Source organism: Tinamus guttatus, unplaced genomic scaffold, assembly GCF_059628265.1.
Source record: "Tinamus guttatus ecotype Peru unplaced genomic scaffold, ASM5962826v1 Tinamus_guttatus_pri_ptg000240l, whole genome shotgun sequence".
Taxonomy (NCBI): domain Eukaryota; kingdom Metazoa; phylum Chordata; class Aves; order Tinamiformes; family Tinamidae; genus Tinamus; species Tinamus guttatus.
The window spans coordinates 11,224,436-11,237,494 of record NW_028288774.1 but is presented as its reverse complement, the minus strand read 5'-3'; the positions used below and the strand labels follow the sequence as shown (position 1 = coordinate 11,237,494).

Here is a 13,059-nt window from a genome sequence, read left to right as displayed (position 1 = left end):
GCCTGGATGAGAGAGGCTTTCCTGAACGGGGGCCTCAGTTCCTGCAGGAATGAAGGATGCGCAGACTAAGCGGCTAGCTCAAGCACTTGACCGGCAAGCCCAGGCACTTCTGCCTTTTGCATGTGTGCTGCTGTACTATTTTTGGAGAGGGTAAGCTTAAAAAAAAAAAAAAAGAGCCAAGTAGTAGTAAGTCTTCTTTTTAAAAGCTATTTCAGGACAAGCACATTCAGACCGCTGTGTTTTTCTATTTATATATAAATTCTTTGGCAGCAACTTTCGAGAAAGTAGAATCATTTCTTCTATGCAATACTTTATTGTCTCCACGAAAAACTGATATCTTAAAAAATCTATAGCGCTTTCCACTATAAATAGTATTGTTCCAAATTAAGGATTAGTTCCTCCCTGAAGAAAAACAGATTTAAAAAATCTGGCCATTATCTGATAACTGTTTATGTAGCAACCTTAAAATAAAACAGAAAAAGTAAAATCATTCAGTATGTGGTTTGTCATTCTCTAGAATGTTAGTGGTATGTTTATACAATAAAACCAACATAAGTTATTTTATTTTGTTTTAAAAAACTTAGTAGTAGAAATATATTGCTATCTGCAGATCCATAAACAGAATGCACATTTTCCATCTAAGTTCAAGTATTATTAGAATATTATTATTGCTATTATTATTATTAAAGGAGCTCTAAATCCTTGCAATTTTTCCTGTCTTTACATTGTCTTGGTCTTTCCGAGAAATAAGGAGTTGTGATCATTTGTTCTTGAACAAAATCAACCTGAAACCTCAGTAAGTTTGGTAGGAAACAGCTTGGCAATCCTTAGTCTATTATGAGCAACTTTTAGAAGAAGGTTTTTGAGAGTAGTAATATAGATACAAAAGTCTTGTGTTTTCTTGGATGGCTGATGAACTCAATTCCTTCCAGATTCAGTCTCATTTACAAGAGAAAGGTGGGAAGAACCCAGCCCAGATGCCGACCACATCAGGAGATATCGTCTTGGTTTCTTCTTGGCACTGTCAGCTGCTCATAGGTTGGCAGAGTGTTATTAGGGAGGAAAAGATCCGAGTTAACAGTGTTGCCCCTCTGAGACGCTCTGATGCTGCCGTGACCACCCTGCTGACTGGAAACCAGATGATGCAGCAGATCTGTAATGAGGTTCAGTTTCTGGTCCATCTGGGTAACCTGCCAAGGGAAATTTTGCTCAGCATCAGCATTCAAGAAAACAGCAACAAACCATGGAATGAGACGGGAAAACAGCATCATTACAATGTCTACAAAACCACCATGCATTCAGCATCCATCAAACAGAGCACTAGAAAGTTATTGCAATAGATGGGGCGCAGAAGATCGGCTGCATGAGGAGAGGCCTGTTCACACTCAGCTCGGGTCTGTGCTTCGACAGTCACTTCATATCTCGGTAAATGCAGGCCAAGGTGGGCGTTAAAGTGAAAGGCCCTCCTAGCAAGCCTGTGTTTGGACAGAGAGCTTAGTGCCTCACTTGAGTTTCTGTCGGGTTTTTGTTGTTATGCTGCGCTCACCTTTCTCAAACATCATATTACATGTGTATTCCCTCACCCTGCCAATGTGCTAGATGCTCGCCTGCCCGGACGGGTGGCAAGTGGCTCTGAAAGGGGGCAAGGAGACCATGTCCCATGCCCTCTACACCCTTCTGCCAGCATCAGGAGAAACCCAGCACATCCCCACGGCAGTCCCACATCCAGGGATCCACACGGATCCTCAAACCCAAAGTAAACCTAGCTGCAAAGAGATGCCACGGGTTTCACAAAGAGGAAAGCAAGCCAGCTAAAAAATTGGGATAGCACTAAACTGCTGCCTAAAATATCTACTCAAAAGCAGTGAAAGGCACATAAAAAGGCTCGAAAGAGCATGAGTGGGAGCAATTTATATGTGCTTGGCCAGCATCCAACTATCACACAGGATAGTAAAAGACACTAAGGCTAAGCAGAACATCAACAAACCTGGAGGATTTCAGCAGAGACTAAAATGTTTTTCCACTGCAGAGAAAATGCTGTTTTTTTCAAACACTTTGTACAACTGGTAGGGAAGCAGATACAGTAATTTAAAAATATGAGGTGCCAGAGATTTATACTTTGCAGCTGGTTTTGAAAACATTAGGCAAAGCACCCTAGATGGTACATGAAACACTAGTAATTCTGGATGGAAATGGCTGTTGAAAGACGAGATTCGTAAAATGAGGAAGTTCGAGAACACATAAGTTCAAGATTTCTAGAAGGAAATACAGATGGAAAGTGGAGCAGAGCAGCAGGTTTTGATTTCATCCCTATTTGTTCATTCCTTTAAAAAAAGGCACGCTTCTTGCTAACGGTGCCCTTCGGAGATGACAAATGCACAATGCTCCAATGCTCCAAGCACGACAGTACAAACTGCTGCTGGCGAAGCAAAAACACCTCCTTCCTCCGTGCCCTGCTGCCCAGGCAGTACCGGGAGGCATCACACGGAGGAGTGCCCACCACGAGCTGCCTTCAGAGGCTGAAGGACAACTTTTCCGCTGAAAATGAGGGGTTTTGTGCTAATTATTCTGAAGTAACTAGGGGATTTCTATTTTTTTTTTAGTTTGTGATCCCAGACAGCGATCAGCAGAGGAAGGGCAGAGTGCAGCTAGATCTGGGAAATGTGCGTTTATGAAACGCTTGCGGTGACGGGCTATTGAACGTGACAGTCGACTGGACCAAGATCTGGCTGGCCCTTCAACAGCTGTGCATCTTGGTGATGAAGTACTGGCGAGTAAGTGAGATGTGAGTATTCTTGCTGGGAAATAAATTCCCCGAGATAATTGTCTAAGTTCTCCTCTGGAGCAAGGTTTGGCTGCTGCAGCTGGGGAGTGCAGGAGGCCCACAGAAGCAGAGGCAGAAGCTAATTACTGCTGAGCTGAGCCATATGAGATAAAAAGTGAAGCCCTTCTTCCACGCTCCTGCTTATCTGTGCCTGCCTCCGGAGCGGCGGTTGTGCGGGGAGGTACTGAGAGCTGTTTAACTGATACAGACTGGTTATAGAAGGGTTTTCTGTAAAGAAACCCCTTTTCCCAGGGAATTCTGTGCCCATTAAAGGCTTGCTCCAAGACCCGCTGAAGTCAGTGGTAGTTTTTGGCAATCACAACCTTGCAGTGACTTCAGCAGGCTCTGGCTCAGCCTTGGCCCGAGCTGACAATCCCGAGTAGTAACACATTCTTTAGATATTACAAGGAAAGAGAAGCTTAAATTTCCGTACGTTGCTCTGCTCATGCTTCTTAGGGCTGGATCAGAAAAGATGACATCTGCAAACGAGACAGCGATGGGATGAGGGGCCCCCATGCTTGATCCTGCCAAAGGGGTGTCTTCTGTTAAAAGCACGAGACCAGCATGTTTTAAAGAGAGAAGGAAAAACCACCAGAAGGCAACCCCTACTGTCACCACAGGTCTCTGATGTACAAGAATAAGTGGCTTGCTGGTGTAGAGCCTTGCAAGTTAGCAATCCCTGTCCTCCTTTGGCCTCCTAATAGCACCATGCACCCTGAAAAATACTGCTCATTTGTTTGCTACAGAGATAACTGCATCCATGTCTCAGTGTGCAATATCTTTTTTATTAAACTGGATTCATGCATTTTACATCTTGCGTGTAGAAGTGTATCGTCTCCCCTGAATCATGCTTCCAAACACATTTACTTGATTAGAAAATAGCTGTGATGCCAGAATGTAATAAAAGCAAAGCAAACGGGAAAAGTGCTGATGTTGCTACAATCTTAACTTCTTTGGACAACTCTGATCCTGGTACTTAAAACAGCAAACAGTGTTAATTATGTATAAAAATAACTCAGGCTGATTTTGTTTCCTTTAAGAGAAAACAAGCTCTTTTGAGGTGCTTTATGCTTCATTATAATTAGGATGTTTGATCAAATTCTTGATATGCAAAGCGTTTCCTTCGCAGTTGCGCATTTTGCAGTTGTTTGGCGAAGGAAGCAACGTTTGCAACTCTTCAGAAATGACACTCCATGGTTGTTACAAAGACTTACTCGAATGCTGCATGCAAACAACATTTTTACGTCCTTCAAAACAAGGGTCTTTTTAAAGAATCCAATAAAGTCCTAGACTGAGCACAGATGGAGAGAAGTAAGTTTTGAATCTAGCTCTTAGGAATGAATTAAAAAAACTCTCACACCGATACAGCACGCTGAAGAAAAAAAAAACAAGCAAAATAATTTTGCACACAGGCTGAAAGAGCAAGGCACAAATGTCACAAAGTAACTACAGCAGTCCAAGTGCAAAGCTCTTCCCACCTTAGGGAAGAGCTTTTGGTTGTGCCTACAGGGACACACGGTTGCGCTGCTGTCCCAAACTGCTCGCTAGGACAGGGACAGGCTCCTGTGAACCACAGGGTCCTCTCACAGCATGTTTGCAGGAAAAACAGTTCTCTACAGAGAGACAAAAAATAACATGCCAGCTTTTATGAAGGTATGGAAAGCATTCCAGGAGGTGTTGGCGAGCGCGACAGAGACTGCGCTTGTGACAAGAAAGAAAAACAAAATAGAGAGTAATTTATCTTTTAAAATTCCACAGATTTTTACACTATAAGGATATTCAAGACAATGGGGAAACCCAAGGATAAAACTTGATGACTGGAATAATTTAGGCCACAGAGACCACAGTCAACTACAAATTACCAAGAACTTATGCCGAGCGCTGCTGTATGATCTGGAGGGACGAGGGTGATCCAAGCTGTCTTCTCTACCCGTCCTTCTGCATTTCTAGTTCCCTGACTCAGAGATTTCAAATCAAAACTTAATTATTTTTAAAAATGGTTAAGTGCAAAAATCACTGTCCTTTCGGACAGAATGGTGGTTGATAACTACCTATATTCTTAGCACAGTTGACTGATTAAGCAAACAACTTGTGCTTCCTCAAGGGCTTTTTTAGCAGCACAGTTTACGCATAGTGCTCACTTAGTGGATTCAGGTGGACTGTGTTTGGCCTTAATACAGAAAGAGGAGGGTAAAGCTGCTAAAAGACAAGAGGGATAAAAGAACACAAGCTACACTCGGCTGAAAGAAAATGTGATAAAAAAATTCAGAGAGCTTGCAGAGATTAGACTCCCAGTTCTGCAACCCTGAGTAGCATTCATTTCCCCTGCAGCCTTTTAGCTTAAAGAAAATCATCTCTTTAGGGCACTTCTCGAGATAATTGAAGATATTTGGGGAGATCTTCATGTATTTGTCATTGCTGATGGCCGCTTACCACAGAAGACCGTGCTGAGTGTTAGCGGGTCACGGTTCTGTGGAAAGAATATTACTCTTTCACACTCCGTGCATACTCTTCAGACGTACTAAGAAGAATCCTTCCCTGCTCCCTGTTCACTCTTACACTCTGAAATGAGCTAGCTGCCGTTTTAGAAAACCAAACACATACGTTGTTTGGCCAACAGAAACATCGTTGGGCATGCTAATGGCCTAAGTCAAAGAGAAGATGCAAAAAATATCCTGTTAATAGCAGCGATAAGAAAAAAATGTATCTGTATCAATCAGTATGTTAGAAAATAACACTTTTCTGCTCAGGTACATGACCTCCCCAAAATACTGGGAACCGTCTGTCTTCCATTTGCAGTACCCAAGAGCCCAGGTTCTTGAGCATCCTCTTATCAGAGCTCCTGGCTTCCCTGTGTTTGCTTTGGTGCCAGAGAGGAGGCAGAATTCTTGCTGGAGGTTACACACCAGGCGCCGAGGGGTTTCTAGAAGCAAGCAATCTGCACGGAGGAAGGTTTGTGCCTGGGACCGTCGCCACCTTCTCTTGAGAGGTGTCCAAGGAAGGGAACGTGGGTGCCGTGTTGTGGGGCAGGACAGGGGAAGTGGAGCCAGCGAGGAAACACTCACTTCAATGTAACATTACTTATTGCTAGAAAAAGAGAAGGTTGAGCTTTTGAGGAACAAATCAATGGGTTTTGTGGGTTGGATGCAACAAGTCTCTTTCCAGTCAACGAAAACACTGAGAACCGCGGGATTAACTGAGAGGTAAAACTGCTACCCTTGAGAGCAAAGCACCTTCGGAAAGAGAGGTACAGCTAAGGTTAACTATTCTGCCAGCCCAGTTTCCTCCACGTGGATTTTTTTCTTCTTGATTTTTAGAACAATTATCATTGTTCAATCACTTTTCAGATTAGGAGTCTCCTTTGAATTATATTAAAAAGTGACAATAATAGAAGACTTGCTCTGGTGGGTCAAAAACTCAAAAAAGGGACTCGAAAAAGCCATGTAGGTATTGTGCAACAGGCATATGTGCTTTGTATAAAATACAGATTATACATTACCTAACATAGAATATGGGCAGTATGTTTTTGTAACTGCCTCTTTTATGCCTTTTTCCCAACATAAAAGTTAAGCTAGAGCTTTCGGTAACAGCAGTAATTGAAGAAGATGCAACGCAACAACGCAGAATCTTTCACAGATATCTTCAACTATTTCCAGCCGCTCATACAAATCTAAGCTACACACATTTACACCAATAAATGCTTCTGATATGCAGCAGGCAAACCTTCAGAATCGAAAATTATTGAAGACCTACAAAGAAATAATGCTGTGCTTTGGTAAGATAGAGAGAGCAATTACTCTAAGAACTTTAAAATATGAAAGACAAGTAAAAAACTACAAATATATAAACTGCTTTGTTTTTACCTGTCCCCTTCCTAAAATTACCTTGACTCAAGGAAGCAAGGTAAAATGAATAAATACTAATGATGTGGTCAACAGGACACTGCCAAAGGAAGGGTTAGGAAAGGAAGAGCCATGGACTGTTAGAGGGAACAAGATCTCAAAAGGCAGGAAGATTTGGGGGCAGTGGTTATTTACAAGCTATTGTAAAACATCTCTGATTGCTACGCCTGCCCTGCTGGCCTCGCAGCCCTGAACACGTGCCCAGATGTGGGCAGCGCTCACAGACCTCGCGGGCATCCGGAGGGCCATGGCCGAGCAATCACAATCTGCGGTTGACTCCTGTAGATAAACGAGACAAGGCTTAAAACACATGGAAATTCGCAAGTTAGGACAGTGTCCAAAATCTACAGTCTTTGGCCCAGCATAGCCTCAGGATACAGCATTTTTTAACTAAAATATTACGGAGGTCAGAGATTACTTTTTAACCCTTTCCTCTAAATTCTCTGAGTATCACGATAGGAGCTGTAGATGAATAAGGGAGTTTGAAATCTTTTTCTCTCCTTGTCTGAAGCCAGTAAAGTGAAACTTAGGGGCTCTAAATATAACTTTTATCAGAAGCTATTAAAGAAGATAAAATTCCCTATCCTATTAACTAAATATTCTGGATTTTTTCAAGAATTTACTTATCTTTATTTATTATAGCCCCACCTTCAGGAAACAGTATCTCCTTGACCAGTCACAACAGTCTTCCATTTCCATTTAAAAGTAAGACATAGCCTTGGCCAGAAGAATCAGAGTGTTTCTGTACGAGTGAATTAACGATAGCAGAAGTATGAGAAGTTTGTGCAGCAACAAAAATGAACAGACGCTCATCAAGCATCATCATCTGAAAGGGCTTTTCAACTTCCAACTTTCTCAGCCACCACCACCCACTACACAGAACAAAACCTGACTAATCCTTGACCTCTCTCCAAAGTGCACTGCTTTGCTTCTTGACTCCTTGGCCCGTGTCCCTGTAGGATCCTGGAGGATTCCTGTGACTAAGCAGCCCTTGACAGAGGACTGCTGATAATTTCACCACTGAGTAGCTCTTCCAGTTCTGGATCATGATCGCATGCACTGAAGCTGCCAAGATTTTATTTTTCAAAAACAAAGGCTAAGATATACATTCATAATCCCCTGTGTTAGAAATAGATTTTTCAGTTCTAACTGCTCAGTTTTGCACAGCAATTTTTCTTCCTTCCTCCAAACTGCTATTTTTCAGATGCTTGCTAAGAAATGGTTCCCTCTTTCCTTTCTTTCTCTCAAACACTTTTCCTAATACAAACCAGATTTGAGACTGCTGCTATTTTTTAAAGCAAATACGCCATGTATCACATTGAGTTAGGTCAGCACTGCTTATATTATGTTTCACACTTCACCCAAATGGGGCATCTGTATTTTCTTTCAAAGGGAAGAAAGCCAGACTTGGTGCACTGGGTTTCCTAGCTGGAGCAGAGAGACACACGACAGCTTATGGATATCACAGCAGCCCCAATTCTGTCTGTAGAGCAGAAACTATTTTGCTGGCCTCAGTAACGACTCTGCTTCCCCACACAAAGCAGAGCTGAACACAAGCTCAAGGACTTCACAGCACTTGCATTCACAGAGGGGCTCGTAGGGTTTCTCTGATCTGATGCCCACCATGAAGGCAGGGCAGGTACATGGAGCAGGGCAAGGCAAGGGGAGAGCAGAGAATGTGTCTTACACGGCGCAGAAAGGGAGGAAAAGGTTACAGGTGTCGCAGGCACGGGACGAGAAGATGAAGGGTCCTGCGTAGGGCATCCCTTCGGGTGCACGGGGTGAGGTGGCCTTGCGCGAAACGAAACAGCTTTAAAATTTACACTGTGCCTTCAGCTTCCTGCGTGGAAGATGATGATGAACAGCAAAACATCAGCAGGGATATAACGGGATGGGATGGCTTGGCATGAATGAGAAAGCAAAGGACACAGGGGCACAACTATTTTTTTTTTCTTGAAAGCTTAAACGACAAGATGACTTCAATGTTTTATTTTTTAAAAAACTTTTGGCCAGTTCATTTTTTTTAGTATCTGTAATCTACTCATTAGTTACAATCTGATAGCTATCATGTGGGCAAAAAACGACGTAAGCTCCTTTAGAGCTAAAGTAAACTTACCAAATTAACAACCATACAATGACTTATGCAGCAATCAGAAATGGTAGGGGCAAAGTGAGGGGGGAGAGAGCAAGAGAGAAGCAATTAGAATAACAGGGAGATTTCAGATTCCCGAGGGCTGCTGGTAATTAAACCAACGGCAACATGAATCTCTATTTGATGTGGTCATGAGTTTGTTTTCAAAAGAAAAAAATATCTTTGAAAAGATTCTTTCAAGAGAAATTTTTAGAGAACAAGCTCAGCATGAATAATTAGACCAGAAATACTTTGATAAATATTGTTACGGAGAAGTCATTTATGGGCCATGGCATTCGAAGGCTAGAAATCCTCATGATAAATAAGGTGACAAGTTTGTGCCCATTTTTGGGCACGCAAGCCCGGGTCCAGGTCCTGCACGCTCAAGTTAGTTCCTCAGAACCGAGACCGGCCGCCTCTTGCTTTTGCCGTTGGTTTAAGCTTTACGAACACGCAGATCCAAGACAGGATATTTCAGTGGGAAAACTCAGTGTAACGAAAGAAAACCACAGTGAATTCCACAGGCCTCTGCTTCCCCTCCGGGGGCTGCACACAGATCAGAGGTGAAATCTATCTGTGATAAAACATCTCCTAGTTCCCTCTATTCCTGCAGCCTTGGTAACTGCAAAGCACCTCCGTGGAGGTGATGCTCTTGGAATCGCCTCCTCTGCCACGCTCTGCAAATTGAGCAGCTTTCACCTTGTCGCAATTCAAAGCACCCAGCAAAACCACTGCAGCCCGGAGGAGAGGCAGATGCTCTGCATCCTTCGAAGCCCAATGGGATGGATACCTCAAAGCATCCATCTGCACTGAACACTTCCAAAAGCTGGAGGAGATACAATCAATCACAAGCCAGCAAATAAGCAAGCGGTGAGTGCGAACCTTATATATTTAGTTTTGGAAACCATGTTTAAAAGGAAGAGATACTGCCCCTTGGCTACCATGGCATTATTCATAATGTAGAATTAGGAGATCTTATGGATATCGGCAGCAAAACTACAACAGACAATCAACTGCTAATGAAGAAGGGTTTTCAGTCAAAAACTCATTACCTACATCACCTAAGTCTGCAGGAGTTCCCCTGCTCTGCTAATTGAATTTGGGGAAAACTAAGCGATTGCTTTGCTATAAAAGTTGTAGGTTTAGACATTTTTTTTTTAATCCCAACTCGTGAAGCCAGCCAGCTATGAGAATTTCAGCTGCAATATTCAGACTTAGCTTCTAATCAACCACACTGCAGAGAAAAGCATGAAAATATGGCGGGGAACACTACCATCTCCAAAACCAGATTTTAAGGACTCTGATGTTTGTTTCTTTTTTTGCTTCTGCACAAACTCATGGCTTTAAGCCATCTCCTTGCACCTTCTGGGACCTGATGCAGTTTGAAAACCCAGGGAGAGGTGATTTGGCTGCCCCCGGTCACAAGCCCTGCAGGGGTTAACTTTCCAAACTGGTTCCATTGCAGGATTCCCTGGGTCCTGAGTCAGTTAAATACCAAAGCTCCTCTCTCCTCTCTGAAAGTAAATAAATATTTCTGGTAAAATAACATGCTTGAAAAATTTAGTGGATGACAAGGATAACAAAAAAACCCTCAGTGTTTTTCTCTGTCAATAGCTTCTTCAAGGAAGATGGTCAGACGGGGTATTTATTTGGACGGGTAAACCATGACTCAGAGAAGTGGATCGATCGGCAGCGTGAGCCACCGCTCAGTGATGGCAGCAAAAAGCTCACAGCCTTTCCTAGCTGATTAATCATCGTGACAGGCTCGCAGATTAACTGTCTACCCAGCTCCAGATGTTAGATGTGCTTCCACCTCTTGCAGTTCTGCCACTTCCTAGGCAGTAGCCTGGATTCTTAAGATAATGATGATCATTACTGCTCAAAACAACAACAAAAAAGGAGTAGGCCTTTGTAATTTTATCCTGCGATAGAGGAGACTTGCACAGAAGTTAACACAGCACACATCACAGTCCAGACATGACAAAACGCTGGGAATCCCTTGGGCAGAGGGGGTGACAGTGGCCCGCACAGAGCTGGGCGATGGCTCTGCCCTCAGCTCCCAGCCCATCACAACGGGGATCTGTAACAGGATTCTCCCCTCGAGCCCCGGCCAGGAAGGGCTGCATTAAATCCTGGTCCATCAGTAATGAAGCGTGGAAGGGGGCATCTGCTTGATGGCGAGGAACAGCTCCATTGCGAGCGGCACGCGAGGCGGCAGCGCTCGCGCAGGCACCCTGCTCTCCAGTGTCACCTCCTCTTGGGAGCTGCTCCGAGGTGTCCTCAGCAGCCAAGCCACCTTCACCAAAGATCTGGGAAGACTTGAGTGCCACGGCACAAACCCACGTATCTGCCAGCATTTCTTACTTTCCCTTTGCATATTTGCCTTGAAAGAGTGAAGGCAGTTATTACAGAGCTAATCATTTTATTTCTTCTGCTATCACTTCACTAAGTATTACGACTTTCTTTTTCCAGTCCAACAGACAGAGCGATCGGTTGGGTACTGCAGAATTTCATTCATCCTTAACCACTGCAACCTGTGGAAAAGGGTTATCAGCAAGCACCTACGAGATGCTTTCCAGATTACACTGCTAACAGTCAGCCTTGAGCACCACAGATCTTTTCAGGTAAAATGTGCTCCTTTTTACTTTACAGTATCTGTCAGTATGGATTTATAAAATCGCAAAATAATCTTTTCGAATCAAGCAACAACCTTCTCAAATTATACCCAAGTTTCAAGCCAGCTGCTGAGCAACAGGAGTAATAACAACAGTAACGATACTAAGGGCCTACATTTCCAGTTTTGACCTCCAGTCCTGACACGCAAGGGCTGAGGAAATGGAGACCCTGCAAGCTGAAGGGAGCTGCCCAAAGCCCTGCAGAAAACGATGGTTGGGACAGGTGCTGCCATGATGGCACCAGGGTCCCTTCAAGAGCTGCTTGGCATGGCTGGCAGAGAAAGGCTGGCTGCACTTCTTCCGCTCTGCCTCAGACACGGCAGTCACCTCCAGCAGGTTGAGAGGGGATCCCGCCCCTCTCCTCAGCTCTGATGGGGCCGCACCTGGAGTACTGTGTGCAATTGTGGGCTCCCCAGGACAAGATGGACGTGAAGCTTCTAGAGAGGGTCCCGCGTAGAGACACGAAGATGTTTAAGGGACTGGAGCATCTGTCTTATGAGGAAAGACTAAGTGAGCTGGACCTGTTTAGTTTGGAGAAGATAAGACTGAGATATTTGATCAACATGTTCAAGTACCTGATGGTTGAACATAGGGAGGAAGGGGCCAAACTCTTCTCGGTGGGTAGCCAGTGACAGAAGCAGAAACGGAACCACAGGACGTTCCACCTCCATATGAGGAAGAACTTCTTCACTGTGAGGGTGACAGAGCACTGGAACAGGCTGCCCAGAGAGGTTGTGGAGTCTCCTTCTCTGGAGATCTTCCAAACCCACCTGGATGCCACCCTGTGCCACGTGCTGTAGGTGTCCCTGCTGGAGCAGGGGGGTTGGACTAGATGATCTCTAGAGGTGCCTTCCAACCTCAACCATTCTGGGATTCTGTGACATGTGGAAAGCGCTGCTGGTCCCAGCCCTGCAAAGCGCGGCAGCCCGGGCAGCAAAACAAGCGAGCGAGGGCAGCGAAGGCGGCTTTGAAGCACCCGGCGCTTTCGCAACTGCCTCCCGTGCGAATGCTAAGCAGGTTTTCAAGGATGCAAATGACCAAAAACACAAACTCCTTCCAACGTGCCTAGGGACGCTAACGAGGACGTTGAGGCTAGCGGTAGCGCGCTGGTTCATTTTATATCAAATTATCTGCAGCCTCTTTCATCTGTGCTCTGTCAGGTCATTTGCAAGCACGCAGCATAAATTTCCATGGAAATGTATATGCAAACTTTTCCTACCATTTGCATGACCCTTTTCAGGCAGATTCATTAGGCGACATTAGCAAAAAAAAAAAAAAAAAAGGAAAAAAAAAAAAAGAAAGAAAGAAAAAAAAATCCAAAACAAAACAAACCCCAGCCCTTTAGCTCGGCGTATGTTCTGAACCTCTCTTTGCCTCCATTGTGGCGAAGGAACCAGACATGTTTTGCAACAATGTCTCCTAAATATACAATAGTCCCAATTTGCTTCTCTTTCACCCCAGAGTAAATGAGGAGTAAATTTATTGATGTCAATGGGATTAAGGTAATAGAAATGGCCTGAAAATGAG

At 44.0% G+C, this 13,059-nt stretch overlaps 1 protein-coding gene across 2 annotated transcripts in view; it reads right to left on the bottom strand.

Moving 5' to 3' along the window:
- Positions 1 to 304: 304 nt before the first annotated feature.
- KCNQ1 (potassium voltage-gated channel subfamily Q member 1) overlaps positions 305 to 13,059 on the bottom strand; it is a 278,960-nt gene continuing 266,205 nt past the window's right edge. For both annotated transcript variants that reach the window (XM_088525848.1, XM_088525849.1), the window contains one exon: positions 305 to 1,190. In XM_088525848.1, coding sequence (XP_088381974.1) covers positions 990 to 1,190 — 201 coding nt within the window. In that variant the 3' untranslated portion in view covers positions 305 to 989. The remainder of the gene's footprint in view (positions 1,191 to 13,059) is intronic.